The following is an 18,592-nucleotide window of genomic DNA, read 5'->3' on the forward strand; positions in this document are numbered from 1 at the left end:
GGCAGTTCTGGTGATTTGTTTATTCCTCATAAACACTTGTTTCTACAGTACAATTCAGAGAATAAATAGAGGCACACGGCTAGAATTTCCACCACAGGCTGCGGCTGGTTCAGTGTGAGGATAAGGAAATGGGGCTGGGGTGTGGTGTGTCTGGGTCACAGGGCAACTGGAGGCCTCCATCATGATCTGTGCAGGGACCGTATTTGACAACCAGGCCTGATGGCCAAGGTTCATGGTGGAAGAGTTACAGTGAACCAAATGCAAGGAGCCAAACGCTTGTCCAGTTCACCATGGTTCTAGGATGGGTCCAGTTCTACCTAAACTACTGGTCCACTGGGAAGGAGCTATGTCAGCCCGAAGGATTCAGTTCACTCCATGGTGGGGCTCGAAATGCAGTAAGTAAGTACTAGGCCATTTTCCCTGCCCTCTGCTCTAGAATAAGTAATAAATACAAGTTATAAGGTGACTGTTTATCAGTGTCTTTCCTGACTATCCCATAAAGGGATCCTGTCCCACATCTAATGAAGGAGAGAGGCACAGTGGGGAGTACCTGCTAGAACTCAGGTAAGGAAGTCAGCCTGTCAAGTCAGGGAAAGGGAAATAGCACTTTTACCTAATCCTTCGTGGGGGAATAAGCAGACACGGACACCCATCTGGTCAGACCGAGCGCAGCCTAGAGCCATGAAGCTATCAGCAGCGAGTGGAGAGGTAACATCCAGAAAAGCTCTGGCCTGGACTTTCACAGGATGGCTGCACTATCCAAGCCATCCTTATATTTTTCCTTTTTACTCCAGGGTAGCACAAAGTACTGGCCCTCGTTTAGGGCTAGGATCATCTGCCCCAAATAGAAGCAGAATGAAGAGATTCTGTATCACCTGGCAGAAAAGGAAGTCGAAGTCAGCGGCAGGCCTGCACTGGGTAACCAGGGTGTGAGGGACAGAGAGAGCCAACAAGTGAGACAAGGGAAAGATGGAACTGGTATCCACTGCCGCAGGGCCCAGGGCCAGAGTCCTCAGAACTTCCCTGTGGCCGCAGCCGACTGGCAGGTGATGGGGCACAGCCCAAGGCTTCTGCCCAGGTCGTCTCCTCTGCCCTCACATCTGGCTCGTTTGTTCGCCTTGAGTGAATAGCGGGCACCTGCCTTCCGCAGTCCGGCTCAGCTGGCGCGCTGCCCCTCAGGCGGTGAGGCTCCGGGCCGACTTGGAGGCGCTCTGCGCCCGCTGCACGACCGCGGGACACTTCTCACGCCGCAGCAGCTTGTTGTTCTCAAACAGACCTTCGTTGCGGGGTATTCCATGGGACCCATCGGGGAAAGTCAGCAGGCCTTTGAGGAGGACAGAGGACATAAGAGAGTAACAATGGCATTAATGACTCAGAGATCAGAGGTGAGGAGAGGAAACCTCGCAGCCCTTCTCAGGGGGACTCTATTGGTGAGCTCATGATCAGGCTGGCATTAGGGACCATCACAGTGGATTGCTGGACACCCATAGGAGTAAAGCTAACAAGGTATACTTCCCCCACATTGTACTCGCCTAAGTCTCCCGTCCTGCTGGGCTGCAACTTACCAAAACCATCTACTCGGCCATTTTTAAATTCCCCCTCAAAGGTCATGTTGTCATGTCGAATGAAGACCCCGACGCCATTAAACTTGCCCTGGGCAAACTCCCCCTCATACCTGCAGAAACACAAGATGTTAGCCTTTCGGGGGATAGTGCGCTGTCCAGGTTAACTGGGTCAAGCAGCTACCAATATGTGTCATTTATTAATGCCAAGGAGCAAAGCGGATTGCACTTACCTCAGAGCTCCGCCCACCCCGCTCCCAACCAGCAGAGAAGGGTCAGAGAGCATGTATGATGTGAGGCCCTCATCTCAAGGAAATAACAGAGCAGCAGTGGGGTGGAAGGTCACACACCTCTTGCCACTTCAAATCTCAGATGTATTTGTAAAATAACCAATAAGAAACTAATGCTTATACGTTGCCTGTTTTCAGAGGGCCTGGGACAAGCTCTGGTTTGACCAGGTGTTTATCACTATCATTTTTAGATCAGAGTCTCCCTAGCTTAAGGCTGAGAAAAGAATGACCCAGTACCTACCTTGAGCCATCTGAGAAGGTCAGTACCCCAAAGCCATTGAAGAGCCCATTCTCAAAATGACCCAGGTAGGTGCCACCATCTGCAAACATCAGTTGACCAAAACCATGTCTGCGGCCTGAGCAAAGAGAAGGACAGGTGTCAGGTTGGGCTGGGGAGCTTCAGGGTCCCCTCTCACTGTCTAACATCCACTGCCTTCCATTATCCCACCCACAAAGGAAAGAAGAGAAGCAGTGACATTATCAGGGCAGAGGACTACCACCCAGGGTAATAACCTGGCTCCTGCGACCTTCCCATCTTGTCCCAAGCATCAGATTCGGAGCCGGTCCCTCTAAGCATGAAAGATAAAGGAGCACTTAAAATAGCACACAGTACATATATTAATGTGGCAGGCACTCTCCTAAGCACTTTGTATTTGTTGTCTTATTCAATCCTCCTGACAGCCTTATGAGGTGGGCACAGTACTATTATTATTACCATTTAACAGAGGTGGGAACCAAGGCAAAAAAAGCTAAATAACTTACTCAAGATCCCAGAGCAATTAAGTGGTAGAGCAAGAGTGCAAACACAGCAGGCAGCCTGACCCGACAGCCCTGACACTCACTACATTGCTACGCTGAGGAAAAGAAAGGCACGCCGCTCAGCACCAGGAAGCTGCTGTGCAGACCTCACAGCCTGACTGGCAATGCGGACTGGAGCTCTGTTACATCAGCACGGCTGAGCTTACTCACTGAACTGACCAGAAAACAGAGCAAGACGCAGGAGGAGCACTAATGCTTTTCAAACAAAGTAGAGGCAGTTCTTTTGGTGAACAGAGGCTCCCCAGCAGAGCCTCAGGAAGACTCTCCTCCAAAGGTCATATTGCCTGACTGGTGGTGGCACAGTGGACAGAGTGTTGACCTGAGTTGCTGAGGTCCTCGGTTTGTAACCCCAAGGTCGCCGGCTTGAGTGCAGGCTCACCAGCTTGAGCGTGGAGTCACTAGCTTGAGTGTGGGATCGTCGATATGACCCCATGGTCGCTATCTTGAGCCCAAGGTCACTGGCTTGAGCAAGGGGTCACTGGCTCAGCTGGAGCCCACCGGTCAAGGTATGTAGGAGAAACAATCAATGAACAACTAAAGTGCTGCAACTATGAGTTGATGCTTCTCATCTCCCTCCATTCCTGTCTCTTTCTCTCTCTCTGTCTCTCATGCAAAAAAATAAATAAGTAAAGGTCCTATTAAAGGGGTCAGCAAGTGTCTGGGAGGCAGGAGAAAAGGCTGGAGATGTACAGAGGCAAGGTCACATCCCATCTGCACAATTTCTCCTCCCAAGGCTCAAGAATTGATCAGCTATAGGATCTACCATGAAAAGAATAAGGCACATGTCTGGAAACGGCGTGAACTGTTTTTTGTTGACACAACTGTGAAGAGTTGAGTCGCCCTGGGGCAGTTCCTCGCTTGCTAGGACAGAGCCCATGGGACTTCTAAGTGGCCAGACTGTTTCCAAACTGAACACCATCAAACTAATTCCTATATAGTCTCAGGCTCCGAAAAATTTTACCATTCCTGTGAATAGATACTTCCTTTTAAATTAATTTATTTATTCATTTTAGAAAGGAAAAAGAGAGAGGAGGGGTGTGGAGGTAGGAGCAGGAAGCATCAACTCCCATATATGCCATGACCAGGCAAGCCCAGGGTTTCGAACCAGCGCCCTCAGCATTCCAGGGTTGACGCTTTATCCACTGCGCCACCACAGGCCACAAAGGTAATGAACTGTCACAGGAAATTCAAGGCAAATAATGTCACTGCTCTTGAGTGGCTGACTTAATATCCTTAAATTCTTTTTTTTTTTTTTTTTTTTTTTTTTTACAGAGACAGAGAGAGAGTCAGAGAGAGGGATAGATAGGGACAGACAGACAGGAACGGAGAGAGATGAGAAGCATCAATCATCAGTTTTTCGTTGCGACACCTTAGTTGGTCATTGATTGCTCTCTCATATGTGCCTTGACCATGGGGCTACAGCAGACCAAGAAACCCCTTGCTCAAGCCAGCGACCTTGGGTCCAAGCTGGTGAGCTTTTGCTCAAACCAGATGAGTCCGCGCTCAAGCTGGCGACCTTGGGGTCTCGAACCTGGGTCCTCCACATCCCAGTCTGACGCACTATCCACTGTGTGACTGCCTGGTCAGGTATCCTTAAATTCTTAAGATTCACTGGAATCAAGTCATTGCAATAAGTTTTGTATTTTCTGAATTATTGGTGCTAAAAATAATTTATTTTACTCTGCTGAGTGCATTAGCATTTAGAAAAACAATTCCCAAATAATATCACTAAAAGATAAAAGGGTTAAAACACAATTTAGAAGTGGAAAGATATAACTTAATTTTGGAGATTGGATTTACCAACAGTTATTTTTTAATTCTTTTATTTATAATCCTAACATTCAATAAAGGAACAGCACTATCAGATTAAATCTTGGAATTAGACCCAAAAATGCATAAAGTTGGCTTATTTATCCTGAAGTATACTGCTCACAAAAATTAGGGGATCTGGGAACATGCAGATAGTCCAGTACTTTCAGCCTTTTGAATAGTGTATTTTCACCAATGAAATAATAGTTGGTTTTGCATCTCATTTGCAAAATCAAACAACTTTCTTTGACTTGTCATTTGCTTTTCTGATGTCCTTGTTTAATAAAAAAAAAATCAAATGCTGCTTTTTTTTATCGTTTCATATTCATTTTTAAATATCCCCTAATTTTTGTGAGCGGTATATTTGCCCTTCAGCCAAATGTTCACCACTGGATACCCAGGGGTCCTCTCACCCTCCTTCCACTCGCCACGGTATTCCTCCCCACTGGAATAGGTGAAGGAACCTTTGGTCAGGGTCATGGTGACAGCTTACAGAAGGATGAAAACTGCAGGACAAGCAGAGAGAACCAGTGTCACAGGATGACTGGACGCACGGCCCACAAAGCAACTCTGTAGCTACGTTCTGAAGGCTCCCAGCTCCATTAAGCGTGTACCACCTTGACAAGACCACCCACCTCTCCAACCATCACCGTCACTGCCCCTGCCCAAGCAGTCTTATCCTCCTACTTGTCTTTTAAGTTTTCAGCCAGTTCTAACTTTCTATGACCTGAGATGGAAATTTAGGATAAATCTGCAAATATTTATTTGATACCGACTATATAATTAGTCAATGTGTAAAATACAGTCTCTTTCCTCAATGAGTTTATAATCTAGTTGATAAGACTAACAATCAAAACACTTAATAATATGAGAAAGAATATAATTAAGTGCCAGACTGAATGAATGGCAGAGAAGAACAAAGACAAGGGGGGGGTGGGATGTAAAACAAGCAGAGCAGAACACAAGGCGCAGTTCCAGACCGAGAAGATGTGGGGACAAAAACCCACGGAGCAACAGAAGCACACGTTCAGCAGGAAACCACGCAGCCGGTTCTTCCTGGAGCTGAAGGCACATTTAGGGAGTAAACGGAAATAGATTTCTCTAGATACGTTCAGTCAAAATCTTATATCGATGAAGAACCTCTAAGATTTAATCCAAGCTCCCTCATTTTCTAGATAGAGAAACAGAAGCCCGGAGAGTTCAAAGCTAGTCAGTGACCAAGGGGGAACTAGTGGCCAGGCCTCCCCTGACTCTGCCAGTTCTTTTTCTTTGTACTATGGGCTCTGCTTTCAGGGTCAGGCGAACGGAAGGAGGCCTTTGGCAGCTAGGTAGAAGAGTTTATAGCGGATAAGGTGGATGTAAAGGAAAAGATTCAGGGATGGGGGGGTGTTGGACAGGGATGTAATGTGATGAAAGCAAAGTTTAAGGAAAATGAAACTGGCAGCAGGACACAGATGAGCTGGAGCAGCAAAACCTACAGCCAGAGAAGCTTACAAGGCAGGAGATGTGATAATTCAGTAGATTGTGGAAATGAGCTCAAATGATTGTCCCTTCATTCATGCCCTTGCCACATGTCATGGCAGATTGTTCATTAAGAGGCAGTTTAAAAAAAAAAAAAAAAGAGGCAGTTTATTTATTCCCCCACCCACTGGATCTGGGTGGGTTTATAACTAATGGAACGTCAGCAGAGGTGATACAGCAGAGGTCTGAAAAGCACTTGTGCATTGGGCTTGCTATCTGCTGCACTTGGAACTGTTCATCCCCATGTGAACAAGCCTCGGCTAATCTGCTGGATGATGAAAGGCCACATGCAGCAGCGGTCTCAGCTGAGCACAGATGTGTCCGTGAGCTCAGGCAAGACCAGAAGAGCTGCCCTTCTGAGCCCAGCCCCAAATTACTAGCCCACAGAATCACGTATTAAGAAACAGTTGTTCAAATCAAACAGAGATGAAAAACTCAATTCACAAGCTGAAAAACGAGGTAACAAGCTTAGCTAATAGAACAGGCCAGAGAGAAGGTAGGATTAGTGAAATAGAAGACAAGCAACTTGAGGCACAACAGAGAGAAGAAGAAAGAGACTCAAAAATTAAAAAAAAATGAGATAGCCCTACAAGAATTATCGGACTCCATCAAAAAGAATAACATAAGAATAATAGGTATATCAGAGGGAGAAGAGAGAGAAAATGGAATGGAGAACATACTCAAACAAATAATAGATGAGAACTTTCCAAGCCTGTGGAAAGAACTAAAGCCTCAAATTCAAGAAGCAAACAGAACTCCAAGTTTTCTTAACCCCAACAAACCTACTCCAAGGCACATCATAATGAAATTGGCACAAACCAACGGCAAAGAAAAAATTCTCAAGGCAGCCAGGGAAAAGAAGAATACAACATATAAAGGAAGGCCCATTAGATTATCATCAGATTTCTCAACAGAAACTCTACAAGCTAGAAGAGAGTGGACCCCAATATTTAAAGTCCTGAAAGAGAGAAACTTTCAGCCACGAATACTATACCCATCAAAGCTATCCTTCAATTATGAAGGAGAAATAAAAACATTCACAGATACAGAAAAGATGAGGGAATTTATCATCAGAAAACCCCCACTCCAGGAATTACTAAAGAGGGTTCTCCAATCAGATACAAAGAACAAAAAAAAAACAAAGCCACAAGTAAAAGCTTCAAGAAGAACACAACAAAACCAAATTTAAACTGTGACAACAACAAAAAGAAAGCGGGGGAGAGGATGGAGATTAAAAGTAGCAAAGGACAATGGAGTGCAAAAGTACTCATAAAATAGTGCACTACAATGAACAGGGTAGGAACCCTTTTCATTACTTAATGGTAACCACCATTGAAAAAACCACCACAGAAGCACATGAGATAAAAAAGATAGCAACAGAGGAAAGATGTATGGAATACAACCAAATAAAAACAAAAGATAGAAAAACGAAAGAGAAGGATCAAACAAGACACAAAACTAACAGAAAGCAGTCTATAAAATGGCAATAGGGAACTCACAAGTGTCAATAATTACACTAAATGTAAACGGATTAAACTCACCAATAAAAAGGCACAGAGTAGCAGAATGGATTAAAAAAGAAAATCCAACTGTATGCTGCCTACAAGAAACTCATCTAAGCAACAAGGATAAAAACAAATTCAAAGTGAAAGGCTGGAAAACAATACTCCAAGCAAATAACATCCAAAAAAAAGCAGGCATAGCAATACTCATATCTGATAATGCTGACAGCAAAAGTACTCAGAGACAAAAATGGCCATTTCATAATGCCTTGCTAAGGGGACACTGAATCAAGAAGACATAATTCTTAATATATATGCACCAAACCAAGGAGCACCAAAATATATAAGACAGCTACTTATTGTCCTTAAAACAAAAACTGACAAAAATACAATCATACTTGGAGACCTCAATACACTGCTGACGGCTCTAGATCGGTCATCCAAACAGAGAATCAACAAAGATATAGTGGCCTTAAACAAAACACTAGAGCACCTGGATATGACAGACATCTACAAGACATTTCATCCCAAAGTGACTGAGTATACATTTTTCTCCAGTGTACATGGATCATTCTCAAGAATTGACCATATGTTAGGCCACAAAAACAACATCAGCAAATTCAGAAAAATCAAAATTCAGAAAAAGCATATTTTCTGATCATAAAACCTTGAAACTAGAATTCACTGCAAAAAAGAGGGAAAAAAATCCCACAAGAATGTGGAAACTAAACAACATACTTTTAAAAAATGAATGGGTCAAAGAAGAAATAAGTGCAGAGATCAAAAGATATATACAGACAAATGAAAATGATAATACGACATATCAGAATCTATGGGATGCAGCAAAAGCAGTGAAGTTCATATCACTTCAGGCATATATGAACAAACAAGAGAGAGCCCAAGTGAACCACTTAACTTCACACCTTAAGAAACTAGAAAAAGAAGAACAAAGACAACCCAAAACCAGCAGAAGAAAGGAGATAATAAAAATCAGAGCAGAAATAAATGAAATAGAGAACAGAAAAACTATAGAAAAAAATTAATAGAGGCCTGACCTGTGGTGGCGCAGTGGGATAAAGCGTCGACCTGGAACACTGAGGTCGCCGGTTCGAAACCTTGGGCTTGCCTGGTCAAGGCACATATGGGAGTTGATGCTTCCTGCTCCTCCCCCTTCTCTCTCTCTCTCTGTCTCTCTCTCTCACTCCTCTCTCTCTAAAAAAAATCAATAAATAAAATATTTTTAAAAAAAATTAATAGAACAAGGAGCTGGCTCTTTGAAAAGATCAACAAAATTGACAAACCCTTGGCAAGACTTACCAAGGAAAAAAGAGAAAGAACTCATATAAACAAAATCCAAAATGAAAGAGGAGAAATCACCACGGACATTGTAGTTATACAAAGAATCATTGTAGAATACTATGAAAAACTTTATGCCACTAAATTCAACAATCTTGAAGAAATGGATAAATTCCTAGAACAATACAACCTTCCTAGACTGAGTCAAGAAGAAGCAGAAAGCCTAAACAGACCTATTAGTAGAGAAGAAATAGAAAAAACCATTAAAAACCTCCCCAAAAATAAAAGTCCAGGTCCAGACGGCTATACCAGCAAATTTTATCAAACATTCAAAGAAGACTTGGTTCCTATTCTACTGAAAGTCTTCCAAAAAATTGAAGAAGAAGCAATACTTCCAAACACATTTTATGAGGCCAACATAACCCTCATACCAAAACCAGGCAAGGATGGCACAAAAAAAGAAAACTACAGACCAATATCTCTAATGAATACAGATGCTAAAATACTAAACAAAATACTAGCAAATCAAATACAACAACATATTAAAAAAATAATACATCATGATCAAGTGGGATTCATCCCAGAAACTCAAGGATGGTTCAACATACGTAAAACGGTTAACATAATACACCATATCAACAAAACAAAGAACAAAAACCACATGATCTTATTAATAGATGCAGAAAAGGCTTTCGATAAAATATAACACAATTTTATGTTTAAGACTCTCAACAAAATGTGTATAGAAGGAAAATATCTCAACATGATAAAGGCCATATATGATAAACCATCAGCTAACATCATATTAAATGGCACAAAACTGAAGCCTTTCCCCCTTAAATCAGGAACAAGACAGGGTTGTCCACTCTCTCCACTCTTATTTAATGTGGTACTAGAGGTTCTAGCCAGAGCAATCAGACAAGACAAAGAAATAAAAGGCATCCATATCGGAAAAGAAGAAGTAAAGCTATCACTTTTTGCAGATGATATGATCCTATACATCGAAAACCCCAAAGAATCCACAAAAAGACTACTAGAAACAATAAGCCAATACACTAAGGTCGCAGGATACAAAATTAACATACAGAAGTCCACAGCCTTTCTATATGCCAACAATGAAACATTTGAGAACGAACTCAAAAGAATAATCCCCTTCACGATTGCAACAACAACAACAAAAATACCTAGGAATAAACATAACAAAGAATGTAAAGGACTTATATAATGAAAACTATAAACCATTGTTAAGGGAAATCGAAAAAGATATAATGAGATGGAAGAATATACCTTGTTCTTGGTTAGGAAGAATAAATATAATCAAGATGGCCACATTACCCAAAGCAATATACAAATTTAATGCAATTCCCATCAAAATTCCAATGACATTTTTTAAAGAAATGGAGCAAAAAATCATCAGATTTATATGGAACTATAAAAAACCCCGAATAAGCCCTGGCTGGTTGGCTCAGCGGTAGAGCGTTGGCCTGGCATGCGGGGGACCCGGGTTCGATTCCCAGCCAGGGCACACAGGAGAAGCGCCCATTTGCTTCTCCACCCCCACCCCCTCCTTCCTCTCTGTCTCTCTCTTCCCCTCCCGCAGCCAAGGCTCCATTGGAGCAAAGATGGCCCGGGCGCTGGGGATGGCTCCTTGGCCTCTGCCCCAGGCGCTAGAGTGGCTCTGGTCACGGCAGAGCGATGCCCCGGAGGGGCAGAGCATCGCCCCCTGGTGGGCAGAGCGTCGCCCCTGGTGGGCTTGCCAGGTGGATCCCGGTCGGGCGCATGCGGGAGTCTGTCTGACTGTCTCTCCCCGTTTCTAGCTTCAGAATAATAAAAAAAAAAAAAAAAAAAAAAACCAAAACGAATAGCCAAAGCAATCCTAAAGAAAAAGAATGAAGCTGGGGGCATTACAATACCTGACTTCAAACTATATTATAGGGCCACGACAATCAAAACAGCATGGTATTGGCAGAAAAATAGACACTCAGACCAATGGAACAGAATAGAAAACCAAGAAGTAAAACCACATATATATATATATAGTCAAATAATTTTTGATAAAGGGGCCAACAACACACAATGGGGAAAAGAAAGCCTCTTCAACAAATGGTGCTGGGAAAACTGGAAAGCCACATGCAAAAGAATGAAACTGGACTACAGTTTGTCCCCCTGTACTAAAATTAACTCAAAATGGATCAAAGATCTAAACATAAGACCTAAAACAATAAAGTACATAGAAGAAGACATAGGTACTCAACTCATGGACCTGGGTTTTAAAGAGCATTTTATGAATTTGACTCCAAAGGCAAGAGAAGTGAAGGCAAAAATTAATGAATGGGACTACATCAGACTAAGAAGTTTTTGCTCAGCAAGAGAAACTGATAACAAAATAAACAGACAGCCAACTAAATGGGAAATGATATTTTCAAACAACTGCTCAGATAAGGGCCTAATATCCAAAATATATAAAGAACTCATAAAACTCAACAACAAACAAACAAACAATCCAATAAAAAAATGGGAAGAGGACATGAACAGACACTTCTCCCAGGAAGAAATACAAATGGCCAACAGATATATGAAAAGATGCTCATCTTCTTTAGTTATTAGAGAAATGCAAATCAAAACTGCAATGAGATACCACCTCATACCTGTTAGATTAGCTATTATTAACAAGACAGGTAATAGCAAATGTTGGAGAGGCTGTGGAGAAAAAGGAACCCTCATTCACTGTTAGTGGGAATGTAAAGTAGTAATAACCATTATGGAAGAAAGTATGGTGGTTCCTCAAAAAACTGAAAATAGAACTACCTTATGACCCAGCAATCCCTCTACTGGGTATATACCCCAAAACTCAGAAACATTCATACGTAAAGACACATGCAACCCCATGTTCATTGCAGCATTGTTCACAATGGCCAGGACATGGAAACAACCAAAAAGCCCGTCAATAGACGACTGGATAAAGAAGATGTGGCACATATACACTATGGAATACTACTCAGCCATAAGAAATGATGACATCGGATCATTTACAGCAAAATGGTGGGATCTTGATAACATTATACCGAGTGAAATAAGTAAATCTGAAAAAACCAGGAACTGCATTATTCCATACGTAGGTGGGACATAAAAGTGAGACTAAGAGACATTGATAAGAGTGTGGTGGTTACGGGGGGAGGGGGGAGAGGGAGAGGGGAAGGGGGAGGGGGAGGGGCACAAAGAAAACTAGATAGAAGGTGACAGAGGACAATCTGACTTTGGGTGATGGGTATGCAACATAACTGAACAACAAGATAACCTGGACATGTTTTCTTTGAATATATGTATCCTGATTTATTGATGTCACCCCATTAAAAAAATAAAATTATCAAGAAAAAAGAAACGGTTGTTGTTTTGGGGTGGTATATTACCCAGCAAACACACCCAGATATAAGATCATAAGGCCTGAGCAAGGCGGCTATCAGAGTAATGGGAGCAGAAGAAATGACTATGACAGATACATCATAGAAAAAAACAACCACCACCATCATCCCATAACATTTGAAGACTGGCTAGGTATGACTGCACACGAGTGGTAAAACAATGTTTATATTCAAGAATACAGTATAGAAAGGGACTTAAGATACCCCAAATAACATTAGTTATAAATAGAGATAAATAGAATCATTTGGCATATTTAAAAAATGCGATCCCTATTTCCCTTTTAAAATTCCCTAGGTCTTTTTTAATCTCCCTTTTCCAGATCAGAATACTATACTGTTTTCTCAAGTAATTGTGACAATGCAGAGTCTGAGGCCCACACCCAGGTCTACTGAATCAGGTTCCGTACAGTTAGAGCCTGGGATGTGCAGTGTTAACAAGCACATCATTAGATTCTTACATACTTAAAAGCTAGCGAACTATTACTCCAATAAATGAAAATACTGTGTGTGAAGAACTCTCTGACCTATATAAATCACCAGTGAAAGATCCCCTGTTATTAATAATTAACCTAGAGTCTGACCTCAGGCACCTGACTGAGTCCCAACAGGACAAGTACACCTCTTATTCAGAACACTGAGGCCAGACCTGGAGGACAATTTTTTAAAAATCCCTGTAGGCCTGGTGCCAACAGCTAGTTTCCTTTTGCGTCAAGTCCCAGAGAAGCCCCAATCACACACAACATTAAGGGTTGTGTTGATTGATGCCCCCACTGTGGAAAATAAAGATGGGGATACAAAGAGTAGGTTCCATAATACAACAAAAAATGATGCTTTAAGTGTTCAATTAAAACAAGATGTACATTGTTTTCTCCAAATGCTGGTGGTGGACAGTGCTAAGTTATACTCCAGGTCAGCCAACACAGCCATCTACACTCAACTGAGCTAGCCCTAGAGAAATTATTTGAAATACCTTCATAATAGTAACTAACATTTATTGACTACTTTAGCATATGCTGTAATTGTTTTCAAAACACATTATCTAATTTTATCTCACAACTTTATGAGGTGGGCATTATTATTACTTCCACTCTACAGATGAGGAAACTGAGGAACAGAGAGGGTTAGTTAACTAAGGTCACCCCACTAACACATGGAAGTTAGAATCTGAACCCTGGCCGTTGGCTCTCAGGTCCACTTTTTTTTTTTTAAGTGAACAGAAGGGAGATAGTGAGGCAGACTCCCATATGTGCTCGACCAGGATCCACCTGGCAATCCCACATATCTGGGGGCTGATGCTTAACTATGGAGCTATTTTTAGTGCTTGAGGCCAACACACTCAGATCAACCAAGCTATCCTCAGTGCCACCCAGGGCTATTGCTTGAACCAATCGAGCTACTGGCTGCAGGAGGGGAAGTGGGAGAGAAGAGAGAGAGGGTAGGGGAGAAAAGCAGATGGGTCACTTCCCCTTTGTGCCTGGACTGGGAACTCAACCCGGGACATCCATATGCAGGGCCGACGCTCTATCCACTGAACTACCAGCCAGGGCCTACGGTCCACATTCTTCAACTCCATCCTATCCTGCCTCCCAGTATAATATATTGGTGTTGTGGACCCTGGTAGCACAAAGTCCTGGCCTCACTGTGTAATCCTGGGCAACTTATTTAAGTGTCTTTAAACCTCAGCCTACTGTTCTATAAAGTGGAGGTAATATACCTACCTCACAGAGTCAGTGTGTGGATTAAATGAAATAATATACATAAAAGTACCTAAAATACTTACACTCTAGCCCTGTCCTTTACATGTTGTTCTTTTCCTCCATCAAAGAGACATCTAAACTCTCATACTTACTATGATGAATATTTCTCTAAAGTCTCAGTATAAAAATGCTACCAACATACTTTGAATAGCATTTTGGGGGGAAAAAAGTGATTTTGACTAATGAGGTAAATACTGAGTAGAGGAAATGCAAACTACAGTTGCCACCTATCTGTGCTTTAACAAAACCCTGTGGGAGCCTGACCAGGCGGTGGCGCAGGGGATAGAGCGTCAGACTGGGATGCAGAGGACCCAGGTTCAAGACCCCGAGGTTGCCAGCTTGAGCGTGGGCTCATTTGGTTTGAGCAAAAGCTCACCAGCTTGGACCCAAGGTCTCTGGCTCGAGCAAGGGGTTACTCGGTCTGCTGAAGGCCCTCGGTCAAGGCACATATGAGAAAGCAATCAATGAACAACTAAGGTGTTGCAATGTAAAACTAATGATTGATGCTTCTCATCTCTCCGTTCCTGTCTGTCTGTCCCTGTCTATCCCTCTCTCTTGTCTCTGAAAAAAAACACACACACACACACAAAACCCTATGGGCTGTTTTCATTTTGGCCTATGTCATAATAATTTTTGATACAGATGCTGTATGCCCAGAAATAATCTGAGATGAAATCAGCCTGGCCTGAACAGGGTGGGGCCGCCACACCTTCTAGGCTCTGTCTCTGTCTCAAAGCTCTAGTTTCATCCCAGATATGAGTACAGATGAGTTCCAAGATCCCCTGTGATCTTACCCAAATACAGAGAAACATTCACTTCTACCCCCATAAAGAAGGTCAATTTTTGTGGAAGTGCTTCTACAGCTTGGATGTCAATCAATCCCATAGGTCCATCAGAGACTTTCTTATTTTTCTAGTTACTCCGAAATTCCATGTCCAGGGTCTTTCACATAATAGAAGATAGCCCAAGAAAATGATTATTTTCTCTTGTCTCAAAGCCCCTCAAAACGCCTGGGGCTATTCTCTCAGAGAGTTGATGCCATCTCTGTCCCATCAATGTTCACAAGGTCAGCATACAATTTTAGGCAGATAGCCTCTTATTGTCAGCCCAGCATCAGAGTATGCCTGGGGTAGAGGTCAACATGACTCCACTGTAAATACAACAGTAATAAGAGGCAGAGAAACAATTTTCCATGAAAACAGCAAGGGAAAACGCTTTTCAGTCCAGACAGGCATTGTGATAGCTAGAGGCCATCTTCAGCTCTTCCCAGAACAAATTAAGTCAGAGACTAAAAGTCAGCTTATGGTATTGTACAAATCTGAAGCATCTCATTCCTTCAAACCAAGTCAGAATCTCAAAGTCTGTATCTTCTATTAAATCTTATGACTGCCCTGGCCGGTTGGCTCAGTGGTAGAGCGTTGGCCTGGCGTGCAGAGGTCCCGGGTTCGATTCCCGGCCAGGGCACACAGGAGAGGCGCCCATCTGCCTCTCCACCCCTCCCCCTCTCCTTCCTCTCTGTCTCTCTCTTCCCCTCCCGCAGCCAAGGCTCCATTGGAGCAAAGATGGCCCGGGCGCTGGGGATGGCTCCCTGGCCTCTCCCCCAGGCCCTAGAGTGGCTCTAGTTGCGGCAGAGCGTCGCCCTCTGGTGGGTGTCCCGGGTGGATCCCGGTCGGGCGCATGCGGGAGTCTGTCTGACTGTCTCTCCCCGTTTCCAGCTTCAGAAAAAAAATAAATAAATAAAAATAAATCTTATGACTAAACAATTGTTCCAAAATATAAAAACAAAATCATTACTTATACAAAAGATGATAAAATAGGGCATTTCTTTTACATGTTAGGCAGTGGTTTGTCTTCACTTGAAACTTTAGAAGGAGTTACTGCTGGACAGTTTGAGGAGTCGGGTTGACAACACAGGGACTCAGGGGGCGCAGTCTCTTGTTCACTTTCTCTCAAGGCCCCATGAAACTCCCAAATAGCGGCATCCCACCTTGTTTCAGGGGACCAGTAGAAGGTCCCTGAAAGAAAGGGAGCATCATCTCTCAACCTAACCCTGCAACCATCCTCTCCTATTTGTTATTAAAAGTATTGTGCTGCAAATTTCCATTTCTTTTTGATCTAGGGAGATATAGCAAACTCCCTTCAATAGTTGCTTATCAAAATAAAGTTCATTCCCAAAAACACAAGCAGAAGTGCTAATTAAAGGGAATACCTTAACCTTGGGACTAAGGCCATGGTTAAACACATTTGACTAGAAACTTCTACTTATGTCCAAATAATTGATATTATGATTGCCAGGGGGTAGTGGCAGGATTTTCATTTATGACTTCTGTAATTAGCCATGTTAAGTAACACTCATCTGCATAGCCACTGACCCAGAAAAAACTGCATCAGTTACGATGGTCATTGATACAAATCGAGTTTAATAAAATATAGTCAGTGCTGCCTGACCTGTGGTGGCATAGTGGATAAAGTGTCAACCTAGAAACGCTGAGGTTGCCGGTTCAAAACCCTGGGCTTGCCTGGTCAAGGCACATATGGGAGTTGATGCTTTCTGCTCCTCCCCCCTTCTCTCTCTCTCTCTCTCTCTCTCTCTCTCCCCCCTCTGTATAATGAATAAATAAAATCTTTATTAAAAAAATTTAAAAATAAAATAAACTTTCCTTTAAAAAAAATAGTGCTAATGAAGACTGAAAATCCAATACTTTAATAAGATTGTAAATCAGTATTTGTATCAGTTATACAAAAAATCTTTTTAAAGAGAAAGATGGCCTATAAGTTTAGGCTTCAGCTATACACTTGGAGTCTAGTCACAAAATCAAGATAATTCATGCTTCTTCTAAACAGATAGCCACCCTTTCTGCTCTCTTGTTGGATGGGGTGCAAAGAATCAATCCAAGCATTATCTAAAAGGAAAGGACTATTTTGTCCCTGTAAACTAATAATACACTATTTGTCTGCACAAAAGACTATATCCCTGCTATCTTTCTTTTCTCCTGAACCTACTTCTAAATAGAAGTAGGAAACAGAAATAACCTGTTTCCATTGTTTGTCTTTTTCTTTAACTTTTTAGAAATCAAACTTGTTAAAAATATTTTTGTATAGTAACCTGTGTCCAATTTGAGAGGATTAAAACACACACACACACACACACGCGCGCGCGCGTGCACACGAGGAATAGATTTTCCATTTAAGAATATTGTTTGGAGGTAGCAAGCTTAACTACTCATATATACTTCAACACTGTCCCCCTCCCAAGCTTCCCTTCCCAGAGTAGGACAGTCTTGTCCAAGTTCCTTCTATTATAAAGAAAGCAGTTCTGCCCTGGCCCAATAGCTCGGTTGGTCTGAGCATCCTCCAGAAGCACAGAGGTTGTTGGTTCATTCTGGTCAGGGCACATACAGGAACAGATTGATGTTCCTCTCTCTCTCTCTCTCTCTCCCCTGTCTTCCTCTTTCTCCCCCCCCCCCCCGCCCTCTTTCTAAAATCAATAAAAAATAAATTAAAAAAAAGGGTCTTAGGCTTTTAGAACCTAGAATCTTAAAGAGAAGAAAGTGAAGGCTTTAATGAACAAAGAAGAAACCTTGAACAAAAAGTCAAACGTTCTTTTTAAAGTGATTTAAATGAGCTTGAAACAACTTTTTATTATGTCATCTCTTTTTCTGTTAAGGCTCCTTTTCCACTTGAAAAGTAAACAAATATATCACTACTAGGTCAAGATCTTTTTTGAAGAAGACTCTGGAATGATTACATTGAAGAACCTGGGAAGAAAATCCTGACACCAGAAAGAAGGTAAAAAATAAAAAATAAAAAGATGACTTAGGGGTGATGAGGACTGCCAGGATACTATTTTATCTCATGGATAAGGAAAATGCTTGGTCCGGTTCCAACATAGCTGAGTTACTCCTGCGGATACCCAAGCAGTTGGGATGCTAGACTACAAGGATGCTACTACCATTAACTTAGTGAGGCATCCCATTTCCCTAAACCTTGATGGACGGGACGTCTCTCCATCACAGTGTGAGCGAGGCAGGCCCAGAGCAAACAAAGCCCTAGGTGGCAAAAGGCAACACTTGCCTATCGACTTCCCCTTTCCTTTAATCACCCACTCTTGCCTTCCAGAAATGCTCCATCCCTCCACTCCAGGTCTGCTCTCCCGACCCGGCCGGACTTTCTGCTCGCACAGGTCTGCCATCCCCATCGACCCCGCTCGCTAACCCGGGTGCCGTGGGCTCCCTCAGGCCTGGGCCCCCAGCGGTGGGGACGGGAGGCCCGAGTTTGGGACCCTGGGACAGCCTCCCTGTGGTCAGCGGGTCGGGGACAGAGCCACGCTCCCAAGCCCCCGTCATCTCGAGCTGGGCTCCTCTGTCCCTCCCTCACCCGTCACACTCTCCCGGCCCCCTCCCACCCGCGCTGCAAGCCAACCTGGGCTCCGCCTTTTGGGGTGGCTGTCCGCCCCGGCGCGGGGTTCCAGCGGCCGGTACCTCCACTCTGTGGGGCTTTCCTTTGCCACCTGCCCCTCTGCCACTTCCACCAGCTTCTGTCCCACTTGACGCCGCCATCCCCGGCAGACGCACTGGGTATAATTCCCGTTGCCCATTGGCTGTTACCTAGGCA

At 43.1% G+C, this 18,592-nt stretch overlaps 1 protein-coding gene across 3 annotated transcripts; it reads right to left on the bottom strand.

Moving 5' to 3' along the window:
* Nucleotides 1-18,541, bottom strand: MORN4 (MORN repeat containing 4). Of its 3 annotated transcripts, XM_066239969.1 has the most exons (6): nt 18,401-18,538; nt 4,894-4,986; nt 2,366-2,421; nt 2,094-2,208; nt 1,566-1,675; nt 1-1,324 (listed from the first exon to the last, which is right to left on the bottom strand). In XM_066239969.1, exons 1-6 carry the CDS (start codon nt 18,535-18,537, stop codon nt 1,176-1,178), a joined length of 660 nt encoding a protein of 219 aa, XP_066096066.1. In that variant the 5' UTR covers nt 18,538; the 3' UTR covers nt 1-1,175. The 3 variants fall into 3 exon arrangements, with proteins under 3 accessions (XP_066096066.1, XP_066096069.1, XP_066096067.1); XM_066239972.1 differs by lacking the exon at nt 2,366-2,421 and having other exon boundaries at nt 18,460-18,541; XM_066239970.1 differs by lacking the exon at nt 2,366-2,421 and having other exon boundaries at nt 18,401-18,539.
* Between the last annotated feature and the right edge of the window lie 51 nt (nt 18,542-18,592).

This window comes from Saccopteryx bilineata, chromosome 7, assembly GCF_036850765.1.
Source record: "Saccopteryx bilineata isolate mSacBil1 chromosome 7, mSacBil1_pri_phased_curated, whole genome shotgun sequence".
Taxonomy (NCBI): domain Eukaryota; kingdom Metazoa; phylum Chordata; class Mammalia; order Chiroptera; family Emballonuridae; genus Saccopteryx; species Saccopteryx bilineata.